At 42.2% G+C, this 14,953-nt stretch overlaps 1 protein-coding gene across 2 annotated transcripts; it reads right to left on the bottom strand.

Moving 5' to 3' along the window:
• Positions 1-7,908: 7,908 nt before the first annotated feature.
• LOC119362307 (probable glutamyl endopeptidase, chloroplastic) lies at positions 7,909-14,114 on the bottom strand. 2 transcript variants are annotated; one of them, XM_037627503.1, is made up of 15 exons: positions 13,845-14,114; positions 13,173-13,374; positions 12,983-13,093; positions 12,825-12,873; positions 12,617-12,723; positions 12,033-12,536; positions 11,347-11,475; positions 10,822-11,118; positions 10,260-10,718; positions 10,084-10,149; positions 9,830-9,890; positions 9,426-9,575; positions 9,145-9,279; positions 8,771-9,040; positions 7,909-8,418 (listed from the first exon to the last, which is right to left on the bottom strand). In XM_037627503.1, exons 1-14 carry the CDS (start codon positions 14,047-14,049, stop codon positions 8,846-8,848), a joined length of 2,670 nt encoding a protein of 889 aa, XP_037483400.1. In that variant the 5' UTR covers positions 14,050-14,114; the 3' UTR covers positions 7,909-8,418; positions 8,771-8,845. The 2 variants fall into 2 exon arrangements, with proteins under 2 accessions (XP_037483400.1, XP_037483401.1); XM_037627504.1 differs by lacking the exons at positions 7,909-8,418; positions 8,771-9,040; positions 9,145-9,279; positions 9,426-9,575 and adding an exon at positions 9,287-9,425.
• Positions 14,115-14,953: the final 839 nt, after the last annotated feature.

The raw sequence follows: 14,953 nt of genomic DNA, 5'->3' as shown, positions 1-14,953 counted from the left end.
GAGCTAGCTAGTAGGGAGAGAGGGGAGAACGCATTGCGTGGGGTATGTGGTGACTTTTGGTTTGTCATGTGGATATCCGGACTCCCATCAGGTTTGATTTCGATTTGCAAGGAAACAAACAAAGGGACACATCTGTAAACAAATAGGGATTCATATAAGTGCATCCGGACATCTCGGTCCAAAAGTTTGCATGCTGTTTAAGGGCTCGTATTGGAGCTATGCATGCGTGCTACTTTCAAAGTCGTCTAAAGGGATTAGTGACCGGAAAGAGGGAATATCTCTCCTGTTCACACTTGGAATATATAAAGCTCGTTCTCTGACCTCTGATGTCTAGCAAAGGATGCGTGCGTGCCCCATTGCCCCTACTTTTACAAAGTTTATTGCTCAAGCTTATACTCTTTTCTTATATATATCTCGATGCCCTAGTGCAAGACCTCGCATATACCGATATACGAATGGTCACTGGTTATCACCACAAGTTTGGACCTTGTGTTGGATTGGTGCTTAACATGCATCTTTCTATTTTTCTACCCCAGTCCATATTTTATTGCCAATATTGCTGTATATCAAATAATGGGCAAGAAAACCTTCACCGATTTTTTTTGACAGAATGTTTTGTCAAAGAGTAAACAAAAAAGGTGGAATCTTATTATTCTACCAAGTTTTGATGGGTAGACTTGGGCTAAAACATAATTTACGTACATTCAATGTCGATATGGATATATGCACGTCGCGGCGTGTGCCCCTTCGGTCCTGCCCTCCTAGGAACTCTCATCTAGGGTTTCCTTGCCTCTCGCCAGCGCGCCGCCGCCGGTCCGCCTCGTCTCCTATGGTCCTTGGACCATGAAGGCGCGGTGGATCCCGACCCTTGCTGGCGGGAGGGCTCCGTTTTCATGTGCTTTTTTGAGTTTTGTTAGGGTTTGTGCCATGCTCAAGAAGACAAGGCGGCGGTGGCTTCTTGGAGATGGAATAAGGTCCTCCCCGCTTAGCCCCCGTCCCGGTGATGTTTCAACCGTCGTCGGAAGGCGTGTGGAGGTTTGTCTCCGTCGGATCTTATGGGATCCAGTCGGTGTTTGTCTTCAGTGGATCCGACTGGATCCGGTCTTTGTTCCTCTATGTCTGTGTGTCTGCAAGTTGGATCCTTTTGATCTGCGCTTCTCTTCATCAGCGGCGCTTGCTGTTCTAGTGCGCTGGTCCTGGGGCCTTAGCACGACGACTTCCTGACTGTCTACTATAACAATGTTTGCCCGGCTCCAAAGAGGGAGGGGCGATGACGGCGGCGCGTCTTCGGCTCGCTGCAGTGCTTGTAGTGGTCGTTAAGTGGTCTACGGACCTGGATGTAAATTTTACTTCTAGTGTTTTGTAAATTTTACTTCTAGTGTTTTTTGTACTACCTTAACATTTGATGAATAGACCGGAAGTTTTCTCACAAAAAAAAGATATGGATATATGCACAACTGGGTTTGTCCCCTATTTCAATGAAGCTCTTTTATTAAAAACGGTTTTTCTAAAGCACATCTAGATGTGCTTTAAGTATTGCACATCTAAATACTATGTCATTGATTTTACGTGAAGATTCATCCGGGTATTTTCCTTTTTCCTTTTTCTTTATTCATTTTGTATTTGATTGAGTCAAATAGATGTGCAACACCTAGGGCAGATGTGCCCTAGATGTGGCAGGCTCCAAACCTACAACTAAAATTAATAAGCAACTTTACGGTGAAATATGAATAAGAATCTGAAGGGATTTGTAGTATAATGTCTCATACTTGACAACATGACACAAGTTCTTCATCTATTCCAGTATAAAGGCATTATAGACTTTTGAATAGATAGATAAGAAAATAAGTTCACACGACAAAAGGCAAAACCTATAAAGAACTACAATATACTCCCTCCTTAGTTCAAAGTTGCGATACTTTTTCTGAATCAGGGGGGTAGTTTTCAGGGGCTTTTCCCCATCGCTATTTTGGTGGGGCGAATTAAGTTTGAGCCGTTTTTGCAGAAGCCCCCACCGTAAAAGGGCAGGGTCCTTGTTTTATTGGTTTCCGCCTATATATTATGCACAATACAATATGATTGAATGTACATGTTCGACAACTACATACAAAAAGGGTTGGTGGATAACATCACCCGCTACACACTTTTCTTATGGTAAAAGTGATGTCATATATGAATATTTTGGATCTCACACCGCTATTTAAAAATACTAGCAGTACAATAGAACCCATTTAAAGTAGATATGAACTGATAGGTGGGTCTCATCAGAATAGTTCCACATTGTCGGTGATCTAGCGCCACAATTCGTATGACCATATTGATAATATGTCCAAGATTATAAAAATGATAATGAAACTCCTTGGATTCAACTCTCTCATACAAATTTTGTATCGATGACCTAGTTTTACGCAGCTAGTTCTATGTTATGCACTATCTATATAATATAGCCAGATGCACATACTGGAAGACTGGAAATTATGGACGGAAGGACTTGTATGCAGCCTTGTCTGGTAGACTCTTTACTTGCGACAAGAATACTGCCAAATATGAATTCATGGATCTCACACAACATTTGGAAGTACCGGTAATATAACAGTGATAATGTACTAGCCCAATCCTATTTGGGACTTCAAGTAACATCAACTAAAGGCAGTAAAGAACTCACAAAAAAAACTAAGAAGTACTACATAGTAACGCCAACAAAACTACTGCCATATAGTCCCTCCGTCCGAAAAAACTTGTCTCAAGCTTGTTCCTCAAATGAATGTATCTATCACTAAATTGTCTCAAGCTTGTTCTTCAAATGGATGTATTTAGCACTAATTTGGTGCTAGATACATCCATATTAGTGCTAGATACATCCATTTGAGGGACAAGCTTTTTCGGACAGAGGGAGTATGAATTATGGATCTATTCAAAAGTGTTGGTAGTACAACATAACCTGTCTGAAGTAAATATCAAATGACAGGCTGGTTGCATGAGAATAGTTTGACGTTGTCGGTGACTTCTATGGATGATAATATAACAAAAAGATTTTATAAATGATAATACAATGCAACGGATCATACAACACGCATGTTCTATGTCGATGACCTAGTTTTGTGTGCCGACTTTTGTGTTATGCACTATATAATAAATATACAATCATGTGCACATGTTAGACAACTATACACGAAAGGGATTATTGGCGGTATCGTGTGGTACACTCTTTACTTACGGCAAAAGTACTGCCAGATATGAATTCGTGAATCTCACGCAACTATTTAAAAGTACCGGTAACAAAAACACGCCAGTTCGATCCTATTTCTGACTAACAGGTGGGCCTCATAGAGATAGTTCCACATTGTCAGTGTCTCAGTGACTGCTACAACTCATAGCCGAACCTTATTATATCTTCCAAAATGCCATGGCAAACTTGCTGTGTGTACAACCATGGGTGCATGTATGCTTGCATGATGCGAGGGAGCCCCAGCAGGCCTTTGTACCTTATGAGTTCACAGTGTCGTCATTCATCGAGAAGATATCCAGGTAGGCTGCCCTAGGGTTGGTGGCACCATTGCATGTTACGTATAGACACTTCCTTTACAAAAAAAACTATTGATCCGTACTGTAGGCAAGTTGCTACCGATTTGATCGAAGCACCCTAGCTTCAAGCTGTCTAGCTCGTGAATAGTTTCTTCTTGATTTAAGATTATTATTATTATTTGCATGGAATCCAAAGCAGGAAGAAGACATAAGTATGACAAGGGTACATATGTGAGGCATATAACTAAAAAGAAAACAGAAAATTTACCATCCGAAATACTCCATAACTTTTTATAAGACGTTTTTAGATTTCATGACAATGTCAAGAAAAACATCTTATATTAAGTTACAGAGAGAGTGCCAGTTCGAATGGATTGCACTACTTGTTCCCATTTATGTTGTTTTGATAGCCCCTATATATATGTTTATGTTAGGTTGCTTCTTTTTATGCACACTGAACGTGGACCTTTTCAACGATGCTGTCGTATCTTAACCGTTGTGGATTTTCAAAATATAGCCTCCTATGCAAAAAAAAAAAAGAAAGAAAAAGGAAATCTACTACACAACAGAAAAAAGTCTCCTACACAACCAAGTGAAAAACAAGCTGATGCTATTGTTTTCTTATTATTATTTCTGTGTGAAAGCAATCATCCCAAAAGAACAATTTAGTTGATGGATGGATTCTTAGGATACATTCCAAATGCATCAATTACAGTAATGCGCATTGCTGGGAAACAGGGCAAGTTCATGCCGTCCTATACTACTAAAAAGGTTACACACGATGACAATGTCGCCATAATTAGGATCATGGTGACATTGGGAATCTCTTGTGCCGACAGGACCAGCAGTATTAAAGTGGACCAAGCCCCAGACCGCACAGCATCCCTACACTACTACTCCAAAAAGAGTGATCGCCAAAATATGGAACACAAGACTGTTAAGTTACAGTGCAAATATGCAGCAAAACACACCTTTTTTCTAGGTTTCCTGCTGCTGTAAAGCTGCCCGGCTGAATATATGCGCCACTGTACTTCACAAGGCTTTAATTATGTGATTGCACGCGGCAGCATGAACGGCCAGAATATGTGGCGACACACCCTTGCCACCTGAAAGGACTGCAGTGCGGCGTGGTCTACATCTATAGTGAGAGCTTGGACTTTGCCAAAGGTGCCTGCTAGCTACTTACATCGATCTAATTCTGCAGTGTTTGTTTTTTAAGAAACTTTGATCTGGTATCGACGTCGATCATAGAATGTCAAATTGGCACTGGGTGTGCACGTCGAGCGGAAAAATCTCAGTTCCTATAAGTGGAAATGTGTAAGACATTTTGGCAGTTTAGTACATTTAGAAACATAGTAGATAGCAGCACATATATAGTAAATGCAGAAAAGAAGATTCCCAGAAAGGATGCAGAAAATCTGTTCCTTTTTCCTCTGGCAAGATTGCATCTGAGTAATTTTGCACTCAGTGGGTATATATGCCGCTCACATATCTGCAGTTATGGTCCGATCAGATCCTCTCTCTATTTGTTAGAATCACTCAGATCCAATTAAATTTGATGTACTGGCCATCTCTGAGCAGTTCAGTTCTGAGAAAATAACCCTGTTGTAACTGTAAACGCCAAACCCGAAAGGAATGGAGCCACTTGCTCTTCACTGTCTGAATTCAGAGCCCTAGCATGTCAACCCGGTCTGGCCGTCTGGGTACCCAAATTTCAGGAAATGCCAAAATAGATTGGTTGACAGCAACAAGTCGAAATGTCCCAGTTTCAGGCTAACAATAATATAGTGCCAGTGAAGGCAACGGGCAACTACCCTGGCTGGCTGTGAGTCGCTGATTTGGCAGAAAACAATCTCATACCACAATAGTCAAGTGATGTACCAAATGATATGATCTACCACCTTTTATTATGGCAGTGATCGGTCTGAATCGAACAGGAGGCTACAAATCGAGGCGAAAACGCGACAACTCGGGGTGAAATTTGTGTGCCCCTGCAGCTTTCTGAATTCCAGCACCTACCGGTCTACGGCTGCTTTCTCGGTCGCTTGCTTGCCGCTGCGTTTCCCCCCGTCTTCTCGCCGCCTCTCCTTTTGCTTGCCACTGTAAGACAGTAACAGCCATCGGATGTGCAAGTGGTTGCTCCTAGGCCTAGCCTGCCTGCTTGGCCTTTGGGAATCATTGGAAGGCACCCAAAAAAGACAGGTACTAAAGGTGCCCATGAGAACCATTTAGGCTTGTTGACTTTGCCCACACACACGAAATGGGCCAATCATTCCGATATTTCTCCCAGACATCGTCACAGCCGTTAGCTCGCACCCCCTGACTGAAAACACCCCGAATGGAGCCTTTAGACGAAAGGAACGAAACAGAGGCAAATATTCTGTATCGATCAGAGCCGGTCAGTGTGACTTTCGGCGATGAATGGGGTGCGTGGACAGCTCTAGCTCAGATGAAGGCATTGTATTCTGGAGAACAAGATAAGGGCTACATACAGAGCCCTGCGCTGGATGAGGCTATGACAGTTACTGTTTAGCCTTCTGCTGTGACCTGATAAAATTCTACACTCACCAAGTTGTAAGGAAACGTACCAGAATGGTATGGGTGTTGCTTGTATGGACAGAACAGATGGAGAGGCTTGTGGCCGGCACAAGTCTTGCAAGACTATGACACAGAGATGTTTCTGACGTCTCCGAGAATTCAGACCACCATTTGTCTTTTCTCCTGCAAAAAAATTGATGTGGTTGTACATGGTCTAAAATGTGTGCTTGGATTTGATTCCCTGACAACGACGACCTACATTAAAATGCTATCAAAAAATCTTGCCCCTGCAAATATAGCGCGTGTAGTGCACGCGCACGCGTGTACGTACGTTTATGTCATGAGTGCGACGTGCATGTGGTGTGTTCATCCACACAATCTCTTAAAAAACAATTCACCCATAGTGATACACCTATGCAAGTATACTGATGAATTTTCCTCTACAGGTTTCAAAATGAAGTGGTGAATGAAACTTGAATTGCAGGTTAAAGAGGAGTCGAAGTTCAGTGCAGAATAATACTCCCTCCGTCCGGAAATATTTGTCGAAGAAATGCATAAAAATGGATGTATCTAGAATTAAAATGCGTCTAGATACATCCATTCCTCTGACAAGTATTTCCGGACGGAGGGAGTAGTATTGCCAGCAAGGTAATACTGAACTATTTTGTGCTCACAGTTGCTTTGGTCAGCATCTATGTCACTTCTTTGATCTGAGCACAGATGAAGCAATTCTCCTAGCTAGCCTTCTGAATCAGCATCGTAGTATTGTCAAAGTGGATAGAGTTTATTATCCAAAATTCTCTTCTAGAAATTGATCCTTTAATGTGTCCAAATATAATTTACATTGTTTTACTTTCTTTAATGAATGGACAGAGCCCTGGTCCCAGGGTTTTCTTCGATAATAAATAAACCATGTCGTATTTCTTGAATGCCAAAAAAGAAGCGTGATTAATAAGACTACATCCAAAGTTTAAATCTGAGTAAAAAAAAATGGCATTCGCCACAATGAAATATTGGCCTGATGATTGAAGCTAGTTGTGGTTAGATCAGAGTATGATGTCTTTGTTCTACCTATTGTTGATGTCCAAATCATATCCTTGTGCATATGACGAAGCTAGACCTGACTAGGTCTATGATGTTAAACAAAAAAACCTTGCTTGATTGAAACCTGAGTGTATCTCAATCACAAAGCCAAAAAAAAAGAGTTTATTTGCTAGGCATCATCAAAAGAAGCTCACATGGTAGAACAGTCCTTGTATCTAATTATAATTATCTACAGATGATGGGGACCATATAATTGACTTTCTCGTTGCTTTGTTTTGTTATATCCAACATTAGTATCACACAACCAGTATAATAACGAGCCTTTTTTTAGAGGATTGTCAAGTAGGAAAATGTTCAGTGCTTCCAAGTTTATTTCAGCCCTAACAATAAAATACAATTGAGTGCAATCAGTTAGAAATGAGACACATACACTTTAAGCCTTCACTGTCGAAGGAAGTCAAAAGAATAAAAATAACTTCAGATGTTAAATCCCATTTTGCGACATTTAGTTTTCCTTCCGTGCTTTTAGGGGATTTCTTTGCTAGTACCCTTATCATCTTATGTGGTGTGAAGAGAGGACTTTGTGAAGGCCAATAGGAGCAATTTAATCTGAATGGAATATGTAACAGAAACACCAAGCATCTATCCAAAGCAAACAAGATACGCTGGTGGTAAGGTGAGGACATATTATTCTACAGACATCAGTTTACTGAAGCAATTTCTCTGATTCCTTCTTGCGATTTCTGATATGGTTATGCTTAATTCGAGATACCCATCGTATAGAACCTTACAACTGTTCACTGTTTTGCAATCTTACCAGTAAAAAGAGGTTAGAATCGCATCGATTCATGTCTCAGATACAGAGCATATGTGCAGAATGAGTTTGGGAACAAACATAATGACCTCACTGAAGCACCATTGGTTAACAGGATGGGATCGAACTTTACCCTCGTTATGCTTCATCATAATTGGAATTGTAGTGTTGGTGTCTTCAGGCCTTAAATTTCTGTACTAGCAAAGCTTCATAATATAACACTTTGATATGATGCCGTGACATTCAAGAAAGGAACTCCAAAGAAGATATCAACTTGAGAAGCAGACAACAAGTACATATATAGCAATGGTGTTTATCTGCCTGTATGAATATGATTACTGAGTCTCGCGTTACAAGAGTCAAGAACGATATGGAAACAGAGCAGTGAATGAAGTGATACTCTTCTGTGTGCACATGGAAACACACCAATATCATTGTGAGTTATCTTTAAATTTTCCTACACCGAAATGATCCAAGGCCATTAGTATCAGCTTGCTCTGCAAAGGAACATGCCATCAAATTCATGACTTGAGAATAAACAAGAATGTCAGATCAAATTTAGTGGGAAGCACTCGTTAAAGTGTATTTGAGTCTCAAGCTCAGCAACTCAGATAGAAAAAAATAAAGAAGTGTGTCGCGATCTTTAAACATGTACTTGGGAAAGAAAACTTGTCCCTCGCAAAGGAAAAAAGGAAAAAAAGAACTCCTGTCCCACCAGTCACAAGCACATGAATTTAACTGTTACCATACTAAAGAATCAAGAAGCACCGAAACTAAGATATCTAAAATTCAGCTACATACTAGTTTCAGTATCACACAAGAATAACTCAATTGCACAGAAAGCCTTACCAGCCTAGATATCTTGGTGAAGTTTAACGTAAAGCTTCGCATGCTGGTGCACCATCAACATGTGATTGTGTTGTCTCACCACTCACCACTGGGTTTGATAATCTGGGTGCTGCTAGAATTACTTGCACAATATTTCTGCAGCCACCTATCAGTCTCCCAAATTACATGCATAACGCTTTCCCTTGCAGCATATCGGTGCCCCTCGAATGGGAGAATCACAAGACGGCATGGCACCCCATGCCCTTTCAAAGCATCATAAAATTGACTTGACTGCAAAAGTATCGCAATATTTCAGTCCTAGAGAGTAGTAACTACAACTGTAGGACAAACAAAACATTCAGAACCCATAATACTCCTGAAGCTACTGTTGCTACCTGCATTGCTGTTGTTACTTTGCTGTCTTCTTCTCCATGTATCAGTAGAATTGGTTTCTTGATTTTGCTAGCTATCATGAAGGGGCTCATCTTAATATAGGTGTCGGTAGCTTCCCAGAGCGTCCTTACCTCTTTCTGCAAGCAAAACATCTGGAGAAATCAACAAATGCAAGTCCACCTGAAAGCGTGTTGTGCAGTGGTGTCTAGAGGGAGTCCACCTGGGACAGGTGACACCACGTTTGAGTTATGTTCCTTCCTTAAATGAATAGGCAGAGCTGAACCTGAAAGCCAAATGGAGTCAGTGTCCTGTTGTAGGCTCCAGAGCGAGCGATTCCGCAGCAGAAAAGGTGAGGTGCGTGTGCCAAGAGGTTAGCAGTCATAAATGCACCATATGAATGACCGCCCACAGCAATTTTGTCAGGGTGAGCAACCTGAAGAACAGGACAAATTTATATAATCAAAGGTCTCAAGAGTAATGCGTTGAATTACATTGTGCATGACTGGATTATACAGATTTGAGGTTTCATCAATGTGTTTCCCTTTTTCAAGTGCTTAGGTACTTGACCTCGAAGCATAACTAATCCAAACGAAGGGTAAGAAGCAAGTACAGGGAAACATAAACACATGAAGATGAGCATGCAAATCTGAAACTATCTGCATAAAACAAAGTAAGAGACAATCTTACCCCTCTTCTTACAATTTCATTTACTGCTGCTTCCACACTAGCAATCAGCTGCTCTATGTACCTAGAAAAGCAATAAATCACCCGTCTAAGTGAACATCATATCTAGTTATCTCATGACAACAGTAAGGTGTATTTCAACTGGATGACTATGTGTTTAGCAGTATGTGAGTACACTGTTTCTATGAAGTAGCAGCCCTAGAAGTTAAAGGACAGTAAAGTGAATAAAAACATTAGCTGAATAGGTAAAACACCACCTATCATTCGCCTCCTGGTCTCCTTCACCAATTATAGGGATTGTCGGGTCAGCCAAAACAGAAAACCTGTAAGATAAGATGCGGCATAAAGATAAATAAAAATAAATTTTCCAAATGACGGGGCATTAAATTGCAAAAATTATGCATCAAAAAATGAAGTAAGAAGAAGATAGTACCCTCTAGCTAACCAAAGAAGAGGAAAACTGTTGTTAATGCGTGCAAATTTATTGGGTGAACGACGGACTTGCCCAGCAGCCTCTCTGCTTTTAAAGTCTCCAGGATAAGACCAAATCAAGCATGCAAGAGGCCCGTCTTTCGATGGATTATAGCCTGGAGGCAGATATAATGTAGCAGTAAGTTTAACACCATCATCTCGCTCATATCTGATTATTTCCCTCTGCAAAGATGCCAGCTGAGGATATGGGTGGGGATAACTTGTAATCTGGACTTGCTTCTTATCAGGCCAGATACTAACATAATATTGGGCAGCTTCTCTTCTTGACTCCTTCGATATGAGAAATTTTAGTTCATTTAGCTGGATTTCACATTTAGGATGGTATGACATCAGTGCAAGAACAGATTCATAGTAATTGTCTACACCACTTTCCCATATCCGCTCTTTCGCTCCCGTTGTTCTGTAAAAAAACAAGTTGAGCCCCATGTTATGTTAACAGATTCAAAGAATCACAACAGTGGAATAAAAGGTGGAGCAGAAATGATTGAAAGAGATCAGCATACATGTTTAAGAGATCAAGAAAAGGGACGCTTCCTTTTGGCGTGGCACCCTGTCCCTTCATCAGGATACAGGTCCCTTCATAGTTTGTCTTAATTTTTGCAATGACAAGGGTGCCAGCGGGAGTTCTGCACATCATTGGAGAGCCTGGACTTGAGTAAGCATCTTCGGAAGATCTATCAAATAATAATCGTGGGCTAAGATCATTGCAATCAGGAGAGATGACCCATGTTCTTGTTCTTCGTGTCTTGTGCCAAAATTCATATACCAGTGCATGCAATCCATAGCACCAAGAGATCCTTCTGCAGATTTGATAAAAACATGAGTTGTAGTCTAGCATCATAGACATGGGCAGCTGGACAAAGTAGGTGTGAGTATTTTAAGTGCAAGGTCAAAAACAACTAGGCTAAGATATTTTTTACAACCTAAAGTTTCAATGCCAAAATTAAAATCTATCTCCATGAAGCTAAAGTAGTGTTTCAATTGTAACATCATGAGAAGGAAGTGTTATCCCTGCAGTAGTTCAATACCTATACCGAAGGTCAAGTTTAAGCAGGACATGAGGTTTCTCGCCATTTAAAGGCTCGGCAGGTTCCATGTAAACTATATCACGTGGTGAGACTTCAACGTTTGCATCTCCTCCATCTTGTGCCTCCACCCTTGGAAAATATCAGATGTGATTTAAAAACATAACACTGGTCCTCTGTTATAGTTAAGCATGCGTGTCTACATGTGTGGTGTAAACCACTAATGTATCAGGGATTATCATTAGTATAGTGATTGCCTTTCTACAAAAAGAAACCATATCACATACAATTAGGCCATGATTGAGGTCGGACGGCAAAATGTTGTTCACAAATGTTTTACTCCCTTCCTAATTCCTAACTAATTTGAGGTTGCCTATCGCAGGTAACTTCTGACTAGTAAACCAAATCTAGAAGTAACTAATTTCATCCCTGAGCTCAGACGAATTTCATCAAGTGCATAAATAATGTAAGCGGCAAATTTGGACTGTCTATCAGAAGAAGACAACTGCATAAATAAGCGAAGACATAACCACCAAGTGCAACAAAGAGGCATAAATTCACTGGAACTATAAATACTACAGCAATGAGTTTACCTAGTATTTGCTTATCAGAACTGAACATAGTATCATTTTTTAATACAAACCGCATTTGTGCATCATGAATTAAAAGACTAAGCCTTTTTGACTCACCAATATAATGTTGAAGGCATGTCAGGCCTCCACCTGATTAAACGTTTCCCCCTACGGACGCTGTTGGCTGCAATTGGAATATTTTCAGCAAGGGGTAGATCACAAAGTTCACGGACAAATCTACCATGAACTGTCCACAACTCAACCTTCTTGGGAAACCTTTTATATGAGACTATAGAAGAATATGGCTTGTGAACACAGGTGAGCATCAAGTACTTTTCATCTGGTGAAGGATTAAGGAAAGTATATATAGCAGGGGAAGCTACTGGTTTCACTATCCCATCCAACGAAACCAGTACTAACTGAGAGGTTGCATAGTAATCGAACAATTCTTCCTCATGCAAATCTTTCAACATTTCTTTTGTGGCTCTCATCTGAATGACATTGTTCTGCTCACTGGAGCGAATCCTTGGACCAAAAGGAACCAATGGCTTCTTCGGAGAATCACCACGTGATGAAGGAACAGTGCAAACCAACAGGGTAGAATGATCCACCCACACAAATCTGTATAAGATGAGTGTTAATTTACGGGAGAAACAAAGAACACAAAGAAGGTTCACCTGAAAAAACCAAAAGGCACTCACAGCTCAAAAATAGCATTCAGTCTTATGTCTGTTTGTTTGAAAAGTAGCCGAGCTTCTCCAGATTCTGCATTAGCAACCCACAATGCTAAACTGCTGTCACTCCCCACCTACACAAGTCATGAAATGCATCAAATAGACAGCATAATCAGCAACCTAATATCCCCTCAAAGGGTGCTCCCATTTCATATCTAAAGCATCAGCTAATCACCTCATCTTCATAGCGCACAGTGAAGGCCACATTCTGACCATTTGGTGACCTGAAATTCAGAAAGATACAAGAGGAAGTAGTTGAGGAAAAGGGAAGGCACGCCATAATCCAGCTGTATACTAGAAGAGACACACTGAAGAGTGCTGGGAAAAAAATACCATGTTACAAAATTAATTTTTGCACCATCTGGATATCCATGGACTGCTTTCTCTGGACCCAAACTTCCATCATCCATCAGCAAATGGATACTAATCCCAGTATAAAAGGACCTAGAAATCAGGCAACTGTTAACTATAGGAAGGTTACAATGGCATATTATCTCGAAATGATAAAAGTTATCTTACTTACATTCGACTCCTCATGTTAGAACTGGAATTGATCCGTATGCCAGCAAGTATTTTATCAGGTTTTGCGAGCTCGGACAATGAAGGCATAGCTCTACGTTTCAGGAACATGATCCTATCTCGGCGAGGGGAGAGATGATAACTGGGGTTCGGTGGCACATCCACAATTTCCTGAATTTCCTTTGGAGGGAGACGATATCCTGACACTGCAGGTATAGGTGCATCATCGACAAACTGGAAAATGGTTCTGCTAGTTACATGAAACGTAAAGCGTCCGTGGCTAAATCTCCCAATTTCTTCAGAATTGAGGCTGAGGTGGACAATATGAGCAGCTTCGTTTTGAACTTTTGATAGGTGAAGCATATTTAACTCTGAAGTCTGAACCAGCACTTCCTTACTAGGGTTAAAACAAATGAAAAGGCAAAAGCAGTATGTTTCTTGGCTAAACTACAGAAGAGTAACAATTCTGTTCCCCTAAGATTACAAAGCATCTGAAATTCCAGTCATTCACACACGATTAATCAAGGAGATCCGACGAGCTGAGCTAACTGAATATTATCAGAACAAACAGGTGAGGCGACTAAAATTCAGCTCGCGAAACAAGCGAATCTCCGACCACTACCAAGACACCCAGATAAAATCCCCGCCCGATACTAATCAAGTGAAGCACAGGCACCTGCGTCGTCGTCCTGCGCGACAGGGCCGGGCAGGGAACCGGCGGCGCACATCGCCGAGAAGCCGATGGGATTGGCATGGCCCCTGTAAGGCAGGAGGCGCAGGCGCGGGCGCGGGCGCCGACGGGACGGAGTGGAGGAAGATGATGCGGCGGTGGAATTGGCACAGGCGAAGCATAGGCGCGGGCCTAGCCTCCGAGGCAGCATAGGGGAAGGCTCGGACTGCAGGGTGCTTGCTCACTGTTCGTGCTGTGAGCTGTGGCTTGTGTTTGATGAACTGACCTTTACCCAAAAAAATGCTTTCGCCCCACTTTATATAAAACAATAACCGACAACAACTCGGTACAAATGCACGTCATCACAACACACACCAAGGCATAATATATGCGTTAAGCGCAGCAACACCACCCCTAGTATTATAAGAGCAATCAGGGACTCCAATAGTGACAACGCCACCGTGAAGAAATGAAGCCACACACGACGAACCGTGAGCTCCAAGATGATGCCTTCGGGAAGGTTACAACACCGGAACGCCGTCAGCGCCCGATCTGATGATCAGAGTTTTCCTTGAAGCCACACGACGAGCAATGAGAGCCGCGACGACGCCTTCAAGAAGGGAACGAGCAACGCTGCCGCCGGTCCGTCCGAAGATAGAGTAGGTTTTCACCCCGGCCAACACTCACCGCCACCGAACGCCACACCCCTATTACCACGCCGCCCAAACGGCCATGGCAGCCGAGCAGCACCGAGCGACGGGCTCTGCCCATGAGCACCACGCTACCACCACCAGGGTCGCCGCCCCGGCATCTAAGACCTTGACACCACCTCACCCGATACCTGCCGCTACCCCAACCGAAAGGATGAGTGAAGCCCGTGGCAAGCTAGCCTCCATCGACTCGTCTTGCCGCATCGGGCGCGAGATGAGCACGGTCCTGCTACCGGGCGCGAGACAAGCTTGGCCCTGCTGCCCTAGCGCGAGACTAACGATGGGCCACAACTGGAAGAGGACCATCACTTCATCAGAAATAGCACCCAGATGATGAGGAGACTGATCGAAGGCCGACACAAGCGGCCTACGGACGAGGCGATGCCGGGACAAGCCAGCCGCCGT

The sequence above is a fragment of the Triticum dicoccoides genome, chromosome 2B (genome assembly GCF_002162155.2).
Source record: "Triticum dicoccoides isolate Atlit2015 ecotype Zavitan chromosome 2B, WEW_v2.0, whole genome shotgun sequence".
Classification (NCBI taxonomy): Eukaryota; Viridiplantae; Streptophyta; class Magnoliopsida; order Poales; family Poaceae; genus Triticum; species Triticum dicoccoides.
This window is presented reverse-complemented; position numbering and strand designations above follow the sequence as displayed.